Source organism: Anguilla anguilla, chromosome 3 (assembly GCF_013347855.1).
Source record: "Anguilla anguilla isolate fAngAng1 chromosome 3, fAngAng1.pri, whole genome shotgun sequence".
NCBI lineage: Eukaryota > Metazoa > Chordata > Actinopteri > Anguilliformes > Anguillidae > Anguilla > Anguilla anguilla.
This window is the reverse complement of record NC_049203.1, coordinates 67,750,596-67,766,738: the sequence shown is the minus strand read 5'-3', so window position 1 is coordinate 67,766,738 and position 16,143 is coordinate 67,750,596. Positions and strand designations below refer to the sequence as shown.

The window sequence follows — 16,143 nt, the reverse complement described above, 5'->3', positions numbered from 1 at the left end:
CCACCACCGCGCCGCCCTAAATATGGCACCAATATGTGGCATCTTTCAGATTAAAAAATGTTAGTGATTCTAACACCGATTTGAAAGGTTCACAGTGCTGTGACGCCACAGTGTAAGGAGAGTAATCAATAGTCTACTCAAAGCTACAGACTGAACTAGCATGCTTCAGACACAAACAAGTAAGTGCGTACATGTAGACGCACAAATGTTCCAGCATTGTGCGTTGGTTTGGTTTTTTTTATAACACTCTTTCGACGCCAACAGTCACCAAAGATAGCCAAACTAATTTATTACCTGCTTTGTTTAATTTAAAAAAGATTAATTGAAATTTGTTACACAATTCTATTGAAACACTTCCATGTTCTCTGTCTTGCAATACAGGTTACATTAGGCACACAACAAGAATGCATACAACGTTTGTTTTTTTTAAATCTCAAATACAAAGGCGAGAAAAAAAAGGTCATTAGCTTACTGCATTGGACTTTTCAAACTGCATGGGAATCAAAAGTGAAAAAAGGTCTTTGACTAAGCTTGACCTTCCTTTACATCTCCTCGCAGAAAATACTCCCCTCGATTTTACCAGTTTTCAGCTGAATTACAACAAACAGAAAAGTTTCAAATTAAAGTACATCGTCAGAAAATCAAACTAGACTGGCAGAAGCGAGGAAATTTTTTTCATGAAATCAAAAAGTACAAAACAACAAAAAAAAAAAAAAGATAAAATATCCGGAAAGAGAATACGATATTAAATATACTTCAATATATAACAATCACTTTTCAGAGCAGTGACGCATGACAGCTGTGTATTTATACTGCAAGTAAAATTCGCGGAGCGGAGCAAAGCGCGAAGCTGTACTGGTGGAAGCTGTACTTGTCGTTGACACATAAGCGCTCGCGCTCACAGCAGCTCGGATCGGGCCCAAGGAAAACACTGGATATTATTAGTCTCCGCCGAGGAGCTAAAAATACAAGAGCCCCACACATTCTGATGAAAGAGGACCTATAGATTTCCGCGATACAGCGACAAGCTAACGAGCGAGGTCACCCAAACAGCTTCCACGTAGTGGGTAAGCCTCTGTGCAACCGACGGGCATCAGTTACAACGACTTTTTAAGAAAATGGGAAAAAATGAAACCAAATTTACGTATACGCGCGTGGTTAAAAAAGTGAAATTCCGCAGTGTAGCCAGACAGAGGTGCGGTTTAAGTTTTTCTTTCTTGCCTGGTGAAGGAACAACGTTGAAAGCCCATACGGCGTTCCGATTAAGGTCCTCTTCAAAGCGAAGGTACAGAAAGCACGCGCTGCCGCGCGCCCCGTAAGTACGCCGCGTCTGGAAGCCACCACGAAAATCTCCAGGGGCGCAGTTGCCCAGACAATTCGCGTCGTTGCAAATCGTTTGGCCTTTGTCAATCGCCCCGGTCATATCCACACAAAGAAGACTATTCCTGATATAAATACGCAAGGAATCGTGACACTACACCGAGCGGCAAATTTGAGGTAAACAAAACAACGAAAAAAATAAAAATAATAATAATAATAATAATAAATGTACACTCACAAGAATCACAGGGGTGATTTGGAGCATCGATTGCGCGAACAGCAAGCTGTCAAGAGGGGCTTTTATAAAGGACATATATATTTTTTGGCATTCCTACCAGAGAAATGTAGAGGACTCTTCTTGGTAATCGATTACATTTTTGGCTTTCAGACGGGGTCCTCTTAACTTTCCGGCGAATAGCACGCCGCCAGGCTAAACGTCAGAATTCTACATGTTGTGAGAGACTGATAGCATGGGAGTTAAGACTTAAATGAACTAGGAAACGTGATACAATCTTGTGTGAAATCTATTGTCTTGTGACTTCTGTGTCACAAGTAGTCACTGAGTCTGTGCCGTGTGCAAGAGTAGCAACAGCCCACAGCCAAGGGCAGTCTAAGAAAATCAATAATCAACGTTCAGCCCCTTTTAAACGCTCTGGTGAGTACGAACAAGTGCCATCATTCAGTTTGGAACCTCCGGTCATTTCTAAAAAAAAAAAATCTTTAAAAACATCTAAATTTCTTTTCTTCTGCCCTGCTTGGATTCCCACACACACACAATGCCTAAAATGCCCATTTCTGAAGGCTTTAAACACAGAAGATGGTGGTGACACAGTGGCAGAATCGCAGCAGGTGCATGCTGGGACATAAGATTACTAAACACCACCTTCGTCACCATGACAAATCAACATCGTCGTCGTCGTCATCAAACTGGAAAGCCTTTTTGTTGTGTCCCAACAAGGAAGAAGCACACCGTCTTCACCCCAACTTTAAAACAAAAAGAGCAATGTCCTTTCTTTTCTGGAAAAGTCCACGTCCTCCTGTGGTCCCAACCTCCCCCATGGCATGCTGATCCTCGGTCTTCAGTTTGGTGGGGGGAGGGGGGAAGAGTCCTATTCATGGCATGGCAGCGCAGAAGGAAAATGGCAACATGATTTCATGATTTAAAATCAGAAGAAAGAAAGAATTGCACAGTAATCAGGGTTGGGTGAGGGGGAGGGAGGTGAAGTCCCAGAGTTGGCACAGGGCAAAGGTGGGTGGGGGGGGGGGGGGTAAGGCGGGGGGGAGGGGGGCGTTGAGGCGTCTCTATGGAGACGGCACGGACACCTCCAGAAGGCGGTTGTTCTTGCGTTTGCAGCTGACGCTGCTCCCGTTCTTGGGCCCCCCAGGGATGAACTTGACGCACACCTTGTCATGCTTGAACTGCACGAGGAACCTGTGGAGTGGGAGGCAGAACAAACCGCTGATATGGCAGCCTGTGAGTGGTGAGGGCCGCAAGGTGTGTGTGAGAGTGAGCATATATTACTATCTTTGTGAGAAGCAAATGTCCCCACAAGGATAGAAAGATGAGGGAAATTATGCAAGGTGGGGACCTTTTGCTGGTCCCCACAAGTTCAAGAGGCTGTTTTAGGGTTAGGACTTAGGGTTAGGGTTACGGTTACAATTAGGTTAAGGTCAGGGTTAAGGTTAGGCATGTAGTGGTTGGGGTTAGGGTTAGAGGTTACGGAATGAATGCAAGTCAATGGGAAGTCCTCACAAGTATAGCAATACAAACATCTGTGTGTGTGTGTGTGTGTGTGTGTGCGCACGTGTGTGTGCTTGTTCGTGTGTGTGTGCGTGTGTGTTTGTGTGTGTGTGAGTGTGTGCATATGTGTTTGAGTGTGTGTGCATTCATTTGTCCATGCCAATATCCATTACGACTTGCATATTAAACAAAAGAACAAGAAACCACACAAAAACAGAGGGTTTTTGAGACTACGTTTCTAGGAGTAACAGGCTCTCATTGGCTGAAAAGCAGGAAGGGGTCGTACTCGTCCGAGATGTCAACGTTGATCTGCTCCCTCTCTGCAGCGGCCGCACCAGCGCGGTGCAGCTTGGTGATGATCTCGATCAGGCGGTCGCTGCTCAACAGGAAGTCCCCCTTGGCTGCTGAAGCAGTGCCCTATGGGTAAAAAACCGCCAATGAGAAAATGCAGAGAAGGCTGTTCCTCCGAGCACGCAGTAACTACAGACACACACGATAACATTCCACCAATACAATATGAAAAATCATGGTGATCAGGTGAATTTTAATATGAAGAAGTGATGACAGAAGGGCTATGAGTATAAACCTTTGAAAACCATTATCGCACTTAATCTGTCAGTTATAAAATTTATGTGAACAGTTATGTATTACAAATACATCACATTGACACACTGCAATGTATTTGTGAATACATCAGATAGAGACACTGTTATGTATTACGAATACAGCACGTTGACACTGCTGTGTTATTGCAGAAACCAAATTTTTTACGAGGCGAATAAAAAAGCGGCTGTCGGGTCACCTCTTTGAGGCGCAGAGCGAAGAAGCCGTCGCTCTGGGTGCTGACCGACACGCCGGTCAGGTCCGGCAGCGGCACGCTGGCCTTCACCTGCCCCGACTTCTGGTCGGCCAGGACGAAGTTGCTCTTGGTCAGGAGGAAAATGCGAGGAGCTCCCTGTAAGGGCAGAGGGAAGGACGGTTAGCCGTCAGGCTCCAGAGCGCTAACGGGCTGCTACCAAACACTCGTCGCCAAACAAATCGATAAGGCCAATAAACTGTGTATCGGGCTAACAAATAATGGCCATTACATTACATCACATTCATTTGGCAGACGCTTTTATCCAAAGCGAGGTACAAAAGTGTATTACCGAAGGTCACTGGAACAAGTACAAAATGGTAAATGGACTGCATTTATATAGCGCTTTTATCCAAAGCGCTTTACAATTGATGCCTCTCATTAGCCAGAGCAGTTAGTGGTTAGGGGTTAGGTGTCTTGCTCAAGGACACTTCGACACGCCCAGGGCGGGGTTTGAACCAGCAACCCTCCGACTGCCAGACAATTGGTCTTACCTCCTGAGCTATGTCGCCCCTGTGGCGACATAGCTCAGGAGGTAACAGGTCCGATAAGGTACAATACTCATTTTGTACAGTTATTCATAGCCAAGAACACAAAGTCCAATTCACACAGTGAACATTACTCTGACACGTTGGATCATATCTTGCTTGTGGAAAAATGCACACCACTCCACTGTGCATGCAGGTAATACACTGGGCTCATATCATTGCAGTGCATATAAAAGATCTCATTAGGCTTTCATTATGGTATGAAGACCAGGCTCCCGACAGTGTTGACTTGCCTTGCCGTTGGCCCGGTTGATCTTGTTGACCACGTCTGCCAGGATGACCTTGTCCTCCACCAGGCTGTTGAGTTTCTGGTACTTGGGGTTCTTGTTTATCTCCAGATAGTCTCCTTTGAATGGCTGGGCAACACTGGAAAAGAAAGCCTGGACTCTAAAAAAACCTTCCTCTAAAAACCACCAACAGCCTATGACAAAAATCCATTATCATATTTAGGACACAGTTCAAGAGCACGTACTGCAGTATACTGAATGTATATATGAATGTGTGGATGATTCACGTGTAATATTTTGAAATAATGTATTCCGACACAATATACACCATATTTACTTTATCCAAACTCATACGTTTGAAAATTTTATACAGTATTTACTGAAAAGTGATAGAACATCAAGTGTCATACACAGTTCCAAGTTTTTGTTTTTATCTAACCCGAATTAGTAAAGAAGTATGAATTCATATTTATATATGAGATGGTGTATATATTGCTTGTTTTTCCATGCCTGCTCACCTGCTGGGGTAAAGGGCCTTCTTGTCCTTGAAGATCTCGCTGGCCTCCAGCTTCTCCTCGTAGATCGCCTTCTTCTGCTCCGTGAACTGGCCCCGGTATTTCTTGCACTGGACCAACAGAGACGGACACAATTGAAACCAAACGCTGAGAAAAACAACTGCACATTCACGAACTTTGACGGAATTCCGTTTCAACAGAGAGTCCAAAATTCCCGATTTTAAGGCCTTCTCCGTGTACGGTATATTCTCTCGAGGGCACTCCGGGCATTAGCGGGTGCATGCACGTGTCACAGACTCACCCTCCACAGGTGGAAGATCCTCTTCAGCTCCTTATCCGCCTGGTCCAAGAAGGCGTACGGCCGGACCGGCCAGGTTTTGTCGATGGGCGACATGGAGGGCATCGCATTTTTCAGGCCCAGGAAGTATTTCTGCATCTGGAGAGAGGTGAACATGTTCCTCCGTCACTTCCTCCAAAATTTTAAAGCGAAACATTAATGATCACTTAATAGCCAGTGAAATATTAATAGCTTCAATAGTAATAGCAATAGAGTAGTACCTGCATGGTCTAGTGTATGCTTTTTAGCATACAAGAATGACTAATATCATCATTTGGCAATACTGTTCCACCATATATTTTCAGACTTTTTGCCCAATTATGTATTTTAATTGCTTTCAGGCAGGCACAATACTATCCTTTCAGCAAGGCATTGTGGGATAAAATGATATGACATTTCATCCCAACGTGGATTACTGAGAATTTACAGGAAATTCAGCCTTTACCTTCAGACAACGTAACATACCAAGCCAATAGGCTGTCAGAAGATATAGGTGGATGTACCACTTTCAAAGCTGAAGCAAGGTTAAACTGCAGATCCAACTGCAGGTTCTGGTCACTCATGGACCGGGCTGAATTACAACTGTGCGATTAACTCTGCTAATCCAGCTCTGTGGTGGATGCTATCTGCAGCAGTATGAACCAGAGGTCATTTTCGCTGTCAGGTAATCAGTTGAGACAGCGCAAGGGAGAAATATCGGTAAGAAGGAGGACTACCTATCAGATAGGTAAATAGCTGCTTCAGAGAAATTATTAGGTAGTAGAAGTTAAATTATAGGAGTACATAACAAAACATTCAAGTATTTTTTTTATCAGAGTGCAGAGGTAGTAGAACATGAATATAATTTTTTTTATGAACAGCCATTTCGTTGCTCTAGGACAGTAAAAAAGTTTGTGCTACAGAACATAAATAGCAACCATGTCTCATGGATCATAGCTTTGGATCACCTTGGCTTAGGCTGTGTGAGTGGAAGAAACTGTTACGGGTTTATGTGAGTGACTCACAATCCTCTGAACGGTGAAGTTGTAGATCTTCTTTCCGGCGTTGGCCCTGAAGAACTTCCTGTACTCCCGACGGACCTGCGAACCACGCAGGAGGGTTAAACCCTAATCCCCAGGGGGCCCTAGTGGGCCCAAACTCAGAGTGACGAAGAAGGACGACGACCAGTAAACACAGCGATGCCAGCGAGCAGCACAGGACATGCATACACAGGACACTGAAGCAGTGGAGCCTTAATTGTAGACTAAAGACACACGTCTTCTCACACAAACATTGAAAAAAAAAAAAAGAGATTCAATGGGAGGAAAAAAAAAACGTGTTAAAAGACACAGGTACAGGTAAAGGTACAGCTAATCTGTGCTTTTCCAGGTAAAAGATGAACTTTCTCCTGAGTTAGATATTTTGGGAAGGTAAACTCATCTTCCAAATAATTAGTTGGCTACAGAGGCCCAATGGCAATAAAGTGGAGCATTACCAAATTTTCTATAGAGGCACACAATGGCAGTAAAGTAGATTATTACCAAATTAACGTCACAAACATAAAATCCATAATGTATTGGTAACAATTACTAAAAGGTCACGGTGATGATTCTACCTGTTTGACCAATATTAGCAGCAACCATCTTAATTTTTATTACAGGTGAAGGTTTGGAACTGGATAATCACAGATTATGCTTCCACCCTCATTACATAAATGGGGGGCAGCTTTATAAGGTTTATAGGGACAATGGAGAGTAGTTTCAGTATGTAGACTGATAAAGCATCCACCAGCTTTTCCCCACCTGGATAAGACACAGTCACAGTAGTCACAGTCAGCTTGCTGTGGAGTTCTCACACATAAAACACACTGTGCACATATAAAACACACCGTGCACATATGAAACGCACCGTGCACATATAAAACACACCGTGCACATATAAAACACACCGTTCACATATAAAACACACCGTGCACATATAAAACACACCGTGCACATATAAGACACACTGTGCACGCGCGGACCAGAACGAGCGACCGGACCGAGCGGAACACTGTGGAAAGAGAACCGCGGACATTCTGGGTGCTGCGCAGAGGCTGCTAACGAGCTAGGAAGAGCTGGGGGATGAGGCAGCGTCCCCCTTGAACACAAGCAGGCAGGACAGACAGACAGACAGGAAGAGAGGAGGATAGGAGGACAGGAGGACAGAAGGACAGAGCGGCAGCCAGCATCCGATACGTCAGTCCAGGGGTCACCGGCTTCGACCTCGCTGTCCAAAAAGCAGCAGTAGTCTTCAAGCAGAGGAGGCAAAAAGCAGCTGTCCCTCAATTATCCAGAGTCGGATTATCTAAAGCCTTGGGATTATCCCAGGGGATCTGATTCCACTTTATACGCCTGAAGCCGTGGCCCGCCCACGCCCATATATGAACCTGTGGAGCGCTGCATAGGGACAACCGATATGCTTCATGGCAACAGAGGGGAAAACGAGGGCGGGGCCTCCGCACTATTTTTAATAGGCTTAGACAGATGTCAATCGCCTCCTCCCTTGCACAGCGATTGGACGACAAGTGAGTGACAGAGCTGGAGCCGACCCTAGCTCGCATCGGGCCCTGTTGCGCAAAACGTGCTCTCCCGTCTCGTCCCCTCCCTTTGCCCTCCCGTTCTACAGCCAGGCCAGGTAAGGGGTGGGTGGGTGGGGTTGGGGGTGGGTTTTTTGGGGGTGGGGTGGTACCTTCAGTCCCAACCAGTAGGCCCAAATGACGGCGACGGCGTGCTTACGCCTGGCCTCCTCCTTCAGCCGCCTCAGCTCCCTGCGTGCCTAGAGGTGGAAGGTGGGGGGGACGGGGGGACGGGGGACGGGAGAGAGGGGAGGGGGGCGGTGGGGTGAGAATTAGGGGTGTACCACCCAGCAGTCTAAGGGTGCCCGGCCCATTCCAGCGTAACACCTTCAACTCAGCGGGGAGCAGCAGTGGCAAACAGTTTTAGGATATTTAACACGCCCGCTATGAATCCCAATCCCTTTCGCCCAAGCACTGCTAACAGCACAAACAAGCCAGCTCTAGCGCTACTAACGGCACAAATAAACCAATGCTAGCAATGCTAACAGCACAACTAAGCCAGCACTAGCATTACTAACAGCATAAATAAGCCAGTGCTAGCATTGCTAATGGCACAAACAAGCCACTGCTAACAGCACAACTAAGCCAGCGCTAGCATTACTAACAGCACAAATAAGCCAGGGCTAGCACAGCTAACAGCACAAATAAGCCAGTGCTAGCATTGCTAACAGTACAAATAAGCCAGCGCTAGCATTGCTAACAGTACAAATAAGCCAGTGCTAGCATTACTAACAGCACAAATAAGCCAGGGCTAGCACAGCTAACAGCACAAATAAGCCAGGGCTAGCAATGCTAACAGCACAAATAAGCCAGCACTAGCATTGCTAACAGCACAAATAAGCCAGCACTTGCATTGCTCACAGCACAAATAGGCCAGCACTTGCATAGCTAACAGCACAAATAAGCCAGGGCTAGCACAGCTAACAGGATAAATAAGCCAGCACTAGCATTGCTAACAGCACAAATAAGCCAGCGCTAGCATAGCTAACAGGATAAATAAACCAGCGCTAGCATTGCTCACAGCACAAATAGGTCAGCACTAGCATTGCTAACAGCACAAATAAGCCAGCGCTAGCATAGCTAACAGGATAAATAAACCAGTGCTAGCATTGCTCACAGCACAAATAGGTCAGCACTAGCATTGCTAACAGCACAAATAAGCCAGCGCTAGCACAGCTAACAGGATAAATAGGCCAGTGCTAGCATTGCTAACAGCATATTTGACTAGCTGCACGTACTGGTTGTGCTCAGCCAGCTTGGTGTTTGAAACTTCCCAATTAAAAAGGGAAGCGAGACTAGACCGATCCAATCCCCAAACCCTCCTAATTCTCCCGCGTTAATACAGAAACACAGGAGAGCTTGTGCCCTGTAAATCCTCTCTTATGGCCTGGCACTGGTCTCAGGGCAAACTGAATCTGTCATGTCCCCTGAAAGATTTAATCCAAAAAACGCTGCAGGTTTTCCTAAGCCCTCCACACAATATGCTACGCTTAAAACAGTAGGCTGGCCGCTTTTAGAGAACAGCATTCCGAAGGACAGGGGCTTTAATTAAGGGGAAGAGGATGCTCTGGTGGGGCGTGTGCCTGGCCCTCGCTGAAAATCAGGTTAATTCCCAAGCTTCAATTTAAAAAAAAGGCACAGGTTTGACGGTCGAGAGCACACGCATGGTCGTCGCAGGCAGAGGCGCACGCTACAGAGGAGGAGAGCAATGCAGGAGGAGAGCAGTGCAGGAGGACGCATGCAGCAAAGAGGGGAACTACGCATGCGGCGAATGCAAAAAGAGGGGTCCACTGCATGCGGACCGGTCCCAGAATGAAACGTGCGAAAATGAGAGCATGCTGGACGAACAAGGCAGAGACCTCGAATGGGAAAGGAAAACAATTAAATAAATAAATGAAATAATGACAATCAATAATCTTCGTAAATACACATAAATACACAGTTCAAATACCGTTAAAAGGGTCTTTAAAACCGTCTGAAGGGCAGGCTGTTTGGAATGTTTTTTTTTTTTTTTTTTAAAGTTCTAAGTTAGTGTTCTAGAACTCCATTGCTTTTACGGCTGCTCCATTGACCCCGGAAAAGCCATAATCCAATTCTTGCTGGGAGACAGAAAAAGGCTTAAGTTGCGATTTAGATGGTATCGCCCCCGCCATGTCTGGAGGGAGGGGTCAGCCCAGCCCCGGGACAAACTGTCAAAAAAAATAAGTAAATAAAAATCCCAAAAAATCAAATAAAAAGATCAGTCCGTGGATGCATCCTTCCAGGCGAGGCTAGGCTAGGCTAGGCGTTCTCCGCAGTCTCACATGCACTATACTCATGCAATGGGGGTAGGGGGTGCAGGCCTCTACGATGTAGTAACATGCTTTTCGGGTGGATGGGTGCGAGTTCACGGTCGTTTCCAATCGTGGCGCTGGCTCAATGGGACGGACGGAGACGGGGGATGGGGGATGGGGGGATGGTAAATGCAGAGCAGGTGTAGGGTGTGGGGTTCGGGGGTGGAGGGGTGGCAGGCATCCCAAATACCTTCGTGCCCTGCCAGGAAGCCCAAATGACAGAGACCGCGTGTTTGTTCCGGGCCTCCTCCTTTAAGCGACGCAGTTCCCTCCGAGCCTGGGGGTGTCATTTTATTTTATTTATTTTTCTTTTGGGGGGGGGGGGGGTGAGGGGTGTGGGGGGAGGCATATATTAAAAAACAGAAATAAGCAGCATAGGTCTTACAGAGGCAGAAAAATATACACTGAAGAAGCCATACCCCAGAGAAGACGTAATAATAGCAAGGAGAAATGACAGAAAGCCCCCCCGCAATGAAACATCTCAAAGCACGCTAACCGCAGCTCCACTGCTTGCTGGCTAACGACTCTGAAAACGGTCCACATATACCGTACGTTTAAAATGAGTAACATGTGGTGCCTCTGCATCACACACCCTACTATTTACCCCAGGCTTCAGATTCCGTACCCCGGCCAATCGGCATCACAGACTACTAATCCGACTGCACGGTAAAGACTACGTACAAAGCCGCAGAGACACACAAGACCCGTTTATAGAGGTCTTGTGACAGAAACCAGGAAGACTGAGACAATCTGTTTATATATTTTTTTTTTTTTTAAAAGAAAAGAAAGCTTTTGATGCTTCTCATGGTTTTGATATTGAGTGTATTTTTGAACCCGGTCATGATATACTTAAAATACAGCCATGGGAGGGGGAAAGGGGGGGAATGATCAAAGTGTACAGGGATATTAATAACAGCAGTTCTGTTCAGCACTTTTTTTTTTTTTGTTTGAAAAAAACCAAAAGCAGGGGTATTTCTACAGGGTTGTAGAATTACTGCATAACAGGTCATCAGATCAACCTGGATTCAGTTTCGTTGAACCACATACAGTATGCGCTCAACGAATAAAACATGTGACCTGCCCAAAGGCTTTTCTTGCCTTGAAAGTAGGCTTCTAAAATATGTTACTAAATACGTACTAATATCCAAGCTATATATAGCATCGACATACGGGGAACGACCTCATGACCGCATACAGTGCTGGGATTAGGCACTGTTTTTTTTTTTTAATGCCATTCCCAGATAAACAGGCTGTTTGCTTATGTCAGGGTGTTAACTGTAGTGCAGATCCAAATCTTCATTCTATTTGCAATGGCTCAAAACGTATTGGATTAGAATATTGCAACATTCCTTCAGGAAGTCATCAAGCCCGGATGATCTATAAACGTGCAAGTAAATCTACATTCAAGCACAAAGGTCATATTAAAAAGCAAAGTTAGTAGTACATTTCACTTAATTAAATTTGGGGTTAGAGGGTAAAGCTGTTAGTTACACAAACTCCACACAGAAACCCGAATTCCTCCCAACGTGAAGCCTGGAAGTGCAAAGTTGTTTAATTATCACTCTCGGATGCAGGGAGTTAGTGAGTCACTGGACAAACAGGTGAGGGGGGGGGGGGGCGGAGGCAGGTTTACTGGTAGGTTGGAGGGTGGGATGGGGGGGTTAGATGATTAGGGGGTGGGGGGTGAAACATGATGGCAGGCAACCCAAATACCTTCGTGCCCAGCCAGAAGGCCCAAATGACAGAGACCGCGTGTTTGTTCCGAGCCTCTTCCTTTAAGCGACGCAGTTCCCTCCGCGCCTGGCGTGGGGTGGGGGGGGGCGGGCGTGGGCGGTAGTGGTGTGGGAGGGGTCACAGCAAGGGGGGGGGGGGGCGGAGATTAGAGCGAGGAAAGGGGAAAAGAGAGAGAGAAGCAGCGGTGAGGTGTGGAAGCTCTCAGCCAGAGTGAGACAGAGAGAGACAGGATAGGGGGGGGGGGGGGGGCAGTGGGGAAAGAAGCAGCTTTTCTGGCAAATCAGGATTGTGTTCAGATCCCTTCCGACTACACAGCTAGCTGTTTTTAATCCTCCCTTGTCAAAAATGTTAAAATAAAATAAAATAAACCACATCCACGTTCTGATACCCCCACCCAAATGATCAATTCCTGCTGCTATTGGTCAGGTGAGTTTGATGAGAAGAGCTATTGGTTCTTTGAATGACATTACAGGTAAATCGATTTGTCCAATCACAGAGTTTTGCTGCAGACAGCAAAGACTTCTGATTGGCGCAAAGTAGCAAAAAAAAACCTCTCTCGTTGTCCACTCCTGACACAGTTACACCAGCAGTAATAAAGCCTATTCTAGCATTCAGGGTAAGATGATGCAGTGATGTCATCATGTGAAAAGCAAAGAATGCTGGAGAATGTAGGCAACAGTGTGGGGGCTTGTAACTGGGCTTGTAATCCAGGTAGGACAGTGCCATTGCACCCTTGAGCGAGTTGAATTGCTTCAGTATCCAGCTGAATAAATGGATGCTGAGCAAAAGTTGTGCAAGTTGCTCTGCATAAGAGTGTCTGCTAAATGCCTGTAATGTAATACAATGAACGACTTCCATCAAATGAGCAAGAGTTAGTGCTTATTACAATTGAACATGAGCAGAATTATGTCTTAAAGCTTCAAAAACTGCATGGTATGTAAAGAGCTTTATTTTTTTAAAGTGGCACTAAGAACTAGCTAGTGGAAATGGCCACGGCTGGAGAGACATCGGGAAAGACGGAAACATTGCGGGCACGTGACAGCCACTGCACGTCAGCACCGTAGCTATAACGTATCAGCAAAGTGAAAACTTTAAAAAGCTTCGAGCAGGTCCCTGCAGACTGAAGGTGGACGCCACCCTGGTTCAGCAGGACCCTGTTGCCGGACCCCTTTTGTTTTTGGCGAGTGGTGTTGTTGAGTGTGGCACCCCTGCTGTAACTGGCGGAGGCCAGGAGACCCCGTAGCGTACCTGGGTCCCGTGCCAGTACGCCGCGATGGTGGTCACCGCCTCCTTGCACCTCTTCTGGTACTTCAGCTCACGCAGGATCTTACGGGCCTGGAGACAAAGAAAGGGTGAGAGTGTGTGTGTGTGTGTGTGTGTGTGTGTGCGTGTGTGTGTGCGAGTGTGTGTGTGTGTGTGTGTGTGTGTGTGTGAGTGGGTGTGAGTGTGTGCGTGTGAGTGTGTGTGTGAGTGTGTGTGTGCGAGTGTGTGCGTGTGTGTGTGTGCGTGTGTGAGTGTGTGTGTGTGTGCGTGTGTGAGTGTGTGTGTATATGTATGTGTGTGTGTGTGTGTGTGAGTGAGATGTAGATCTGACTGCAGCTCAGCTGCATTGTAATGCTAACACACTTCTCATTGAGAAGTCACAGATGTCTTGGTCAAGTAAAGCTAAAAAGCAGTACATTACATTTTTGTGAGGTCCACTGGTCCTGGGCGCAATATTAATCAAGGTACAGTACCTGGACCAGGTAATGTTCTCATGAAATGTCTGTAACATGGCAGTAACCTCAGGTAGCTATAATGTCTCAACATGGTTGACGGTTGGAACTGACACTCCTGGAAAATGGAGAGATCTTGCGATGGGAGGGGTGAGCCTACCTTCCACCCCCTGGTGAACGACTGCATCACAATGGTGGAGCTCTTGATCTGCTGGTATCGCTTTTGTTGCTGCAACACGACAAAGAGGAAAGAAGCTTAATTTGGCCGAACGGGCACAGCGACGGAAACACAGCCGTTGGGAAATCCAAACCCCCCCGAGGTTTACGGTCACGCACTGCTCAGTAACAGGGTGCATCATGTCTCCGTGACATTGTACACGCACGCAGGAATAAGACAAGTCAGCATTTTCATGGGATTTCTTGGCTTATGAATGTCAAACAACACGTAGACAAAACCATGCACGCTAGCCTGAAACAGATGGAGGACAACTCATCGGTTGTTTAACATTACTCAGGCAAGGACGTCAAATCTCCCATACGTGCCAACGTGGACAGTAACAAAGGCTTAGCTTAAGTTGCTGAGAAACGATCTGCCTCCTGTGTTTGGACGTTTCATCAGCAGTATCCCACAATGCAAGCGCTCTCACGGGGCTTTAACTACAGTCGGGCGGAGGAGGGCCGGGGGGGGGCGGGGCGGGGCGGGGTTAGACGACTCACCGCGTATCTACGGTACCAGGCCGCCACGACGACCTGGCTCCTCTTCATGAGCAGGAAGCGCTTGCGACACTTCCAGCCGCGGTAGATCTTCTGGATGAGCGTGGCCAGGTCTTCCAAGCACTGCCTCCTCTTCTCTTCCAGGGTGAAGAGCTGGAAGGACACAGGAAACAGGAAACAGGAAATAGGGGTCAGGCAGGGTCACTGGCTGGAGTTATCCGACAGGGGAGCATCCTTTCAGGGGAAAATCGCCCAGGTAAACTGGGAAGGGAACATCTACATGTGCATGCTAGCGTAGCATAGCATAGAATAACATAGCATGATATAATGACGAGAACAGGCTATTCAGCCCAACAATGTTTGCCACTAAAGGGTACATAGTGCTCACTGTTTACCTACAAACTAGACATAACCTGTCTAACCTGGTCTCGAAAACCGCCAGAAATCCATAGACAATGCGATGACAGTGGGAGAACAGACCACCAAAGACCCAGACGGTTGACTCAATTTCAGAGATACAAAGCAATCTAGCCAACGTCTTCCACGTCGACCACCTTCATCTCCATCAAGGAGATCAAAGAACCTGCTGCTCTCTCTCTTGCAGACAAAAAAATAGCCAAAAGAAAAAAACAAAAAAAATCGGTTCATTTGCGGACAGCCAGTGACATCACTATGGGACCGGAATGTTGAACTCGACTAAATAAGATAAGATTCTGATAAATCTTTGACGAGACTATTGTGAGATGCTGCACTCAGGAATTTACAGAGATAATAGGATGTGTCACATCTTCAAAGGTTGCTGCATTGGTTGTTTGGGCTTGATGGCATGCAAAGATGCTGCCTTACGTTCTCTGTTTGTTCCGTAAGGTTCTCATACTTTAGGCAACGCTTTGTTCGCTATATAAAAAGCACACTTTACACAATGATTCTCCTACTTTCGGCCAATGGGGACATGACCTCACTCTGAAATTAAACCAAAGCTGTGAACGTTGCAACCAATTTGCATTAAATCATAGCTCTTTGTGTCAGAGGACAAATTATGGAACTGCACACACCATTGCTAAATCACATTTACAGTCATCCATAGTCATGTGAGGACTTTTTTTTTTTAATTATACAGACTTTTTTGAAGACTCACATGCTCCCGATCACACAGACTGCATATCTTTCCTCCTTAAAGATTTGGCCCCCGATTGACCCAGATACACCATTTAGAGCCATTTAGAGGTCAACTGAAGGTAGCGTGATCAGTAGGGGGAGATCAAAAACAGAGAAGGGTGGCTGGTACCGTTCGAGGGTTCCTGATGAAGATCTTGGACCGCCCGTACGAAAACTCCTCAGCTGGCACCTGCTGGTCGGTCAGGAGCACCTCCACCCCCGTCCTGCAGAGACACCAAAACCCCCAAATCAGTCAGTCAGTCAGTCAGTCAGTCCCACGCTCAGCACCAAATGGACAGAGCTCCACCAAGCTAGCGTTAGCATAATGCTAGAGTTTCCTCAATGCTGC

The 16,143-nt window shown here is 46.5% G+C and overlaps 1 protein-coding gene across 8 annotated transcripts in view; it reads right to left on the bottom strand.

The window, feature by feature from the left end:
• Positions 1–272: 272 nt before the first annotated feature.
• Positions 273–16,143, bottom strand: part of myo1b (myosin IB) — a 97,757-nt gene continuing 81,886 nt past the window's right edge. For 2 of the 8 annotated variants that reach the window (XM_035409314.1, XM_035409315.1), the window contains 14 exons: positions 15,925–16,018; positions 14,640–14,789; positions 14,083–14,151; positions 13,456–13,542; positions 12,187–12,273; positions 10,664–10,750; positions 8,254–8,340; positions 6,549–6,623; positions 5,509–5,643; positions 5,211–5,317; positions 4,699–4,831; positions 3,864–4,016; positions 3,348–3,478; positions 273–2,752 (listed from right to left, as the gene is read on the bottom strand). In XM_035409314.1, the coding sequence (XP_035265205.1) occupies positions 2,623–2,752; positions 3,348–3,478; positions 3,864–4,016; positions 4,699–4,831; positions 5,211–5,317; positions 5,509–5,643; positions 6,549–6,623; positions 8,254–8,340; positions 10,664–10,750; positions 12,187–12,273; positions 13,456–13,542; positions 14,083–14,151; positions 14,640–14,789; positions 15,925–16,018 (1,525 nt within the window). In that variant the 3' untranslated portion in view covers positions 273–2,622. The remainder of the gene's footprint in view (positions 2,753–3,347; positions 3,479–3,863; positions 4,017–4,698; positions 4,832–5,210; positions 5,318–5,508; positions 5,644–6,548; positions 6,624–8,253; positions 8,341–10,663; positions 10,751–12,186; positions 12,274–13,455; positions 13,543–14,082; positions 14,152–14,639; positions 14,790–15,924; positions 16,019–16,143) is intronic. The other 6 variants (XM_035409316.1, XM_035409317.1, XM_035409318.1 and 3 more) reach the window with 3 other exon arrangements.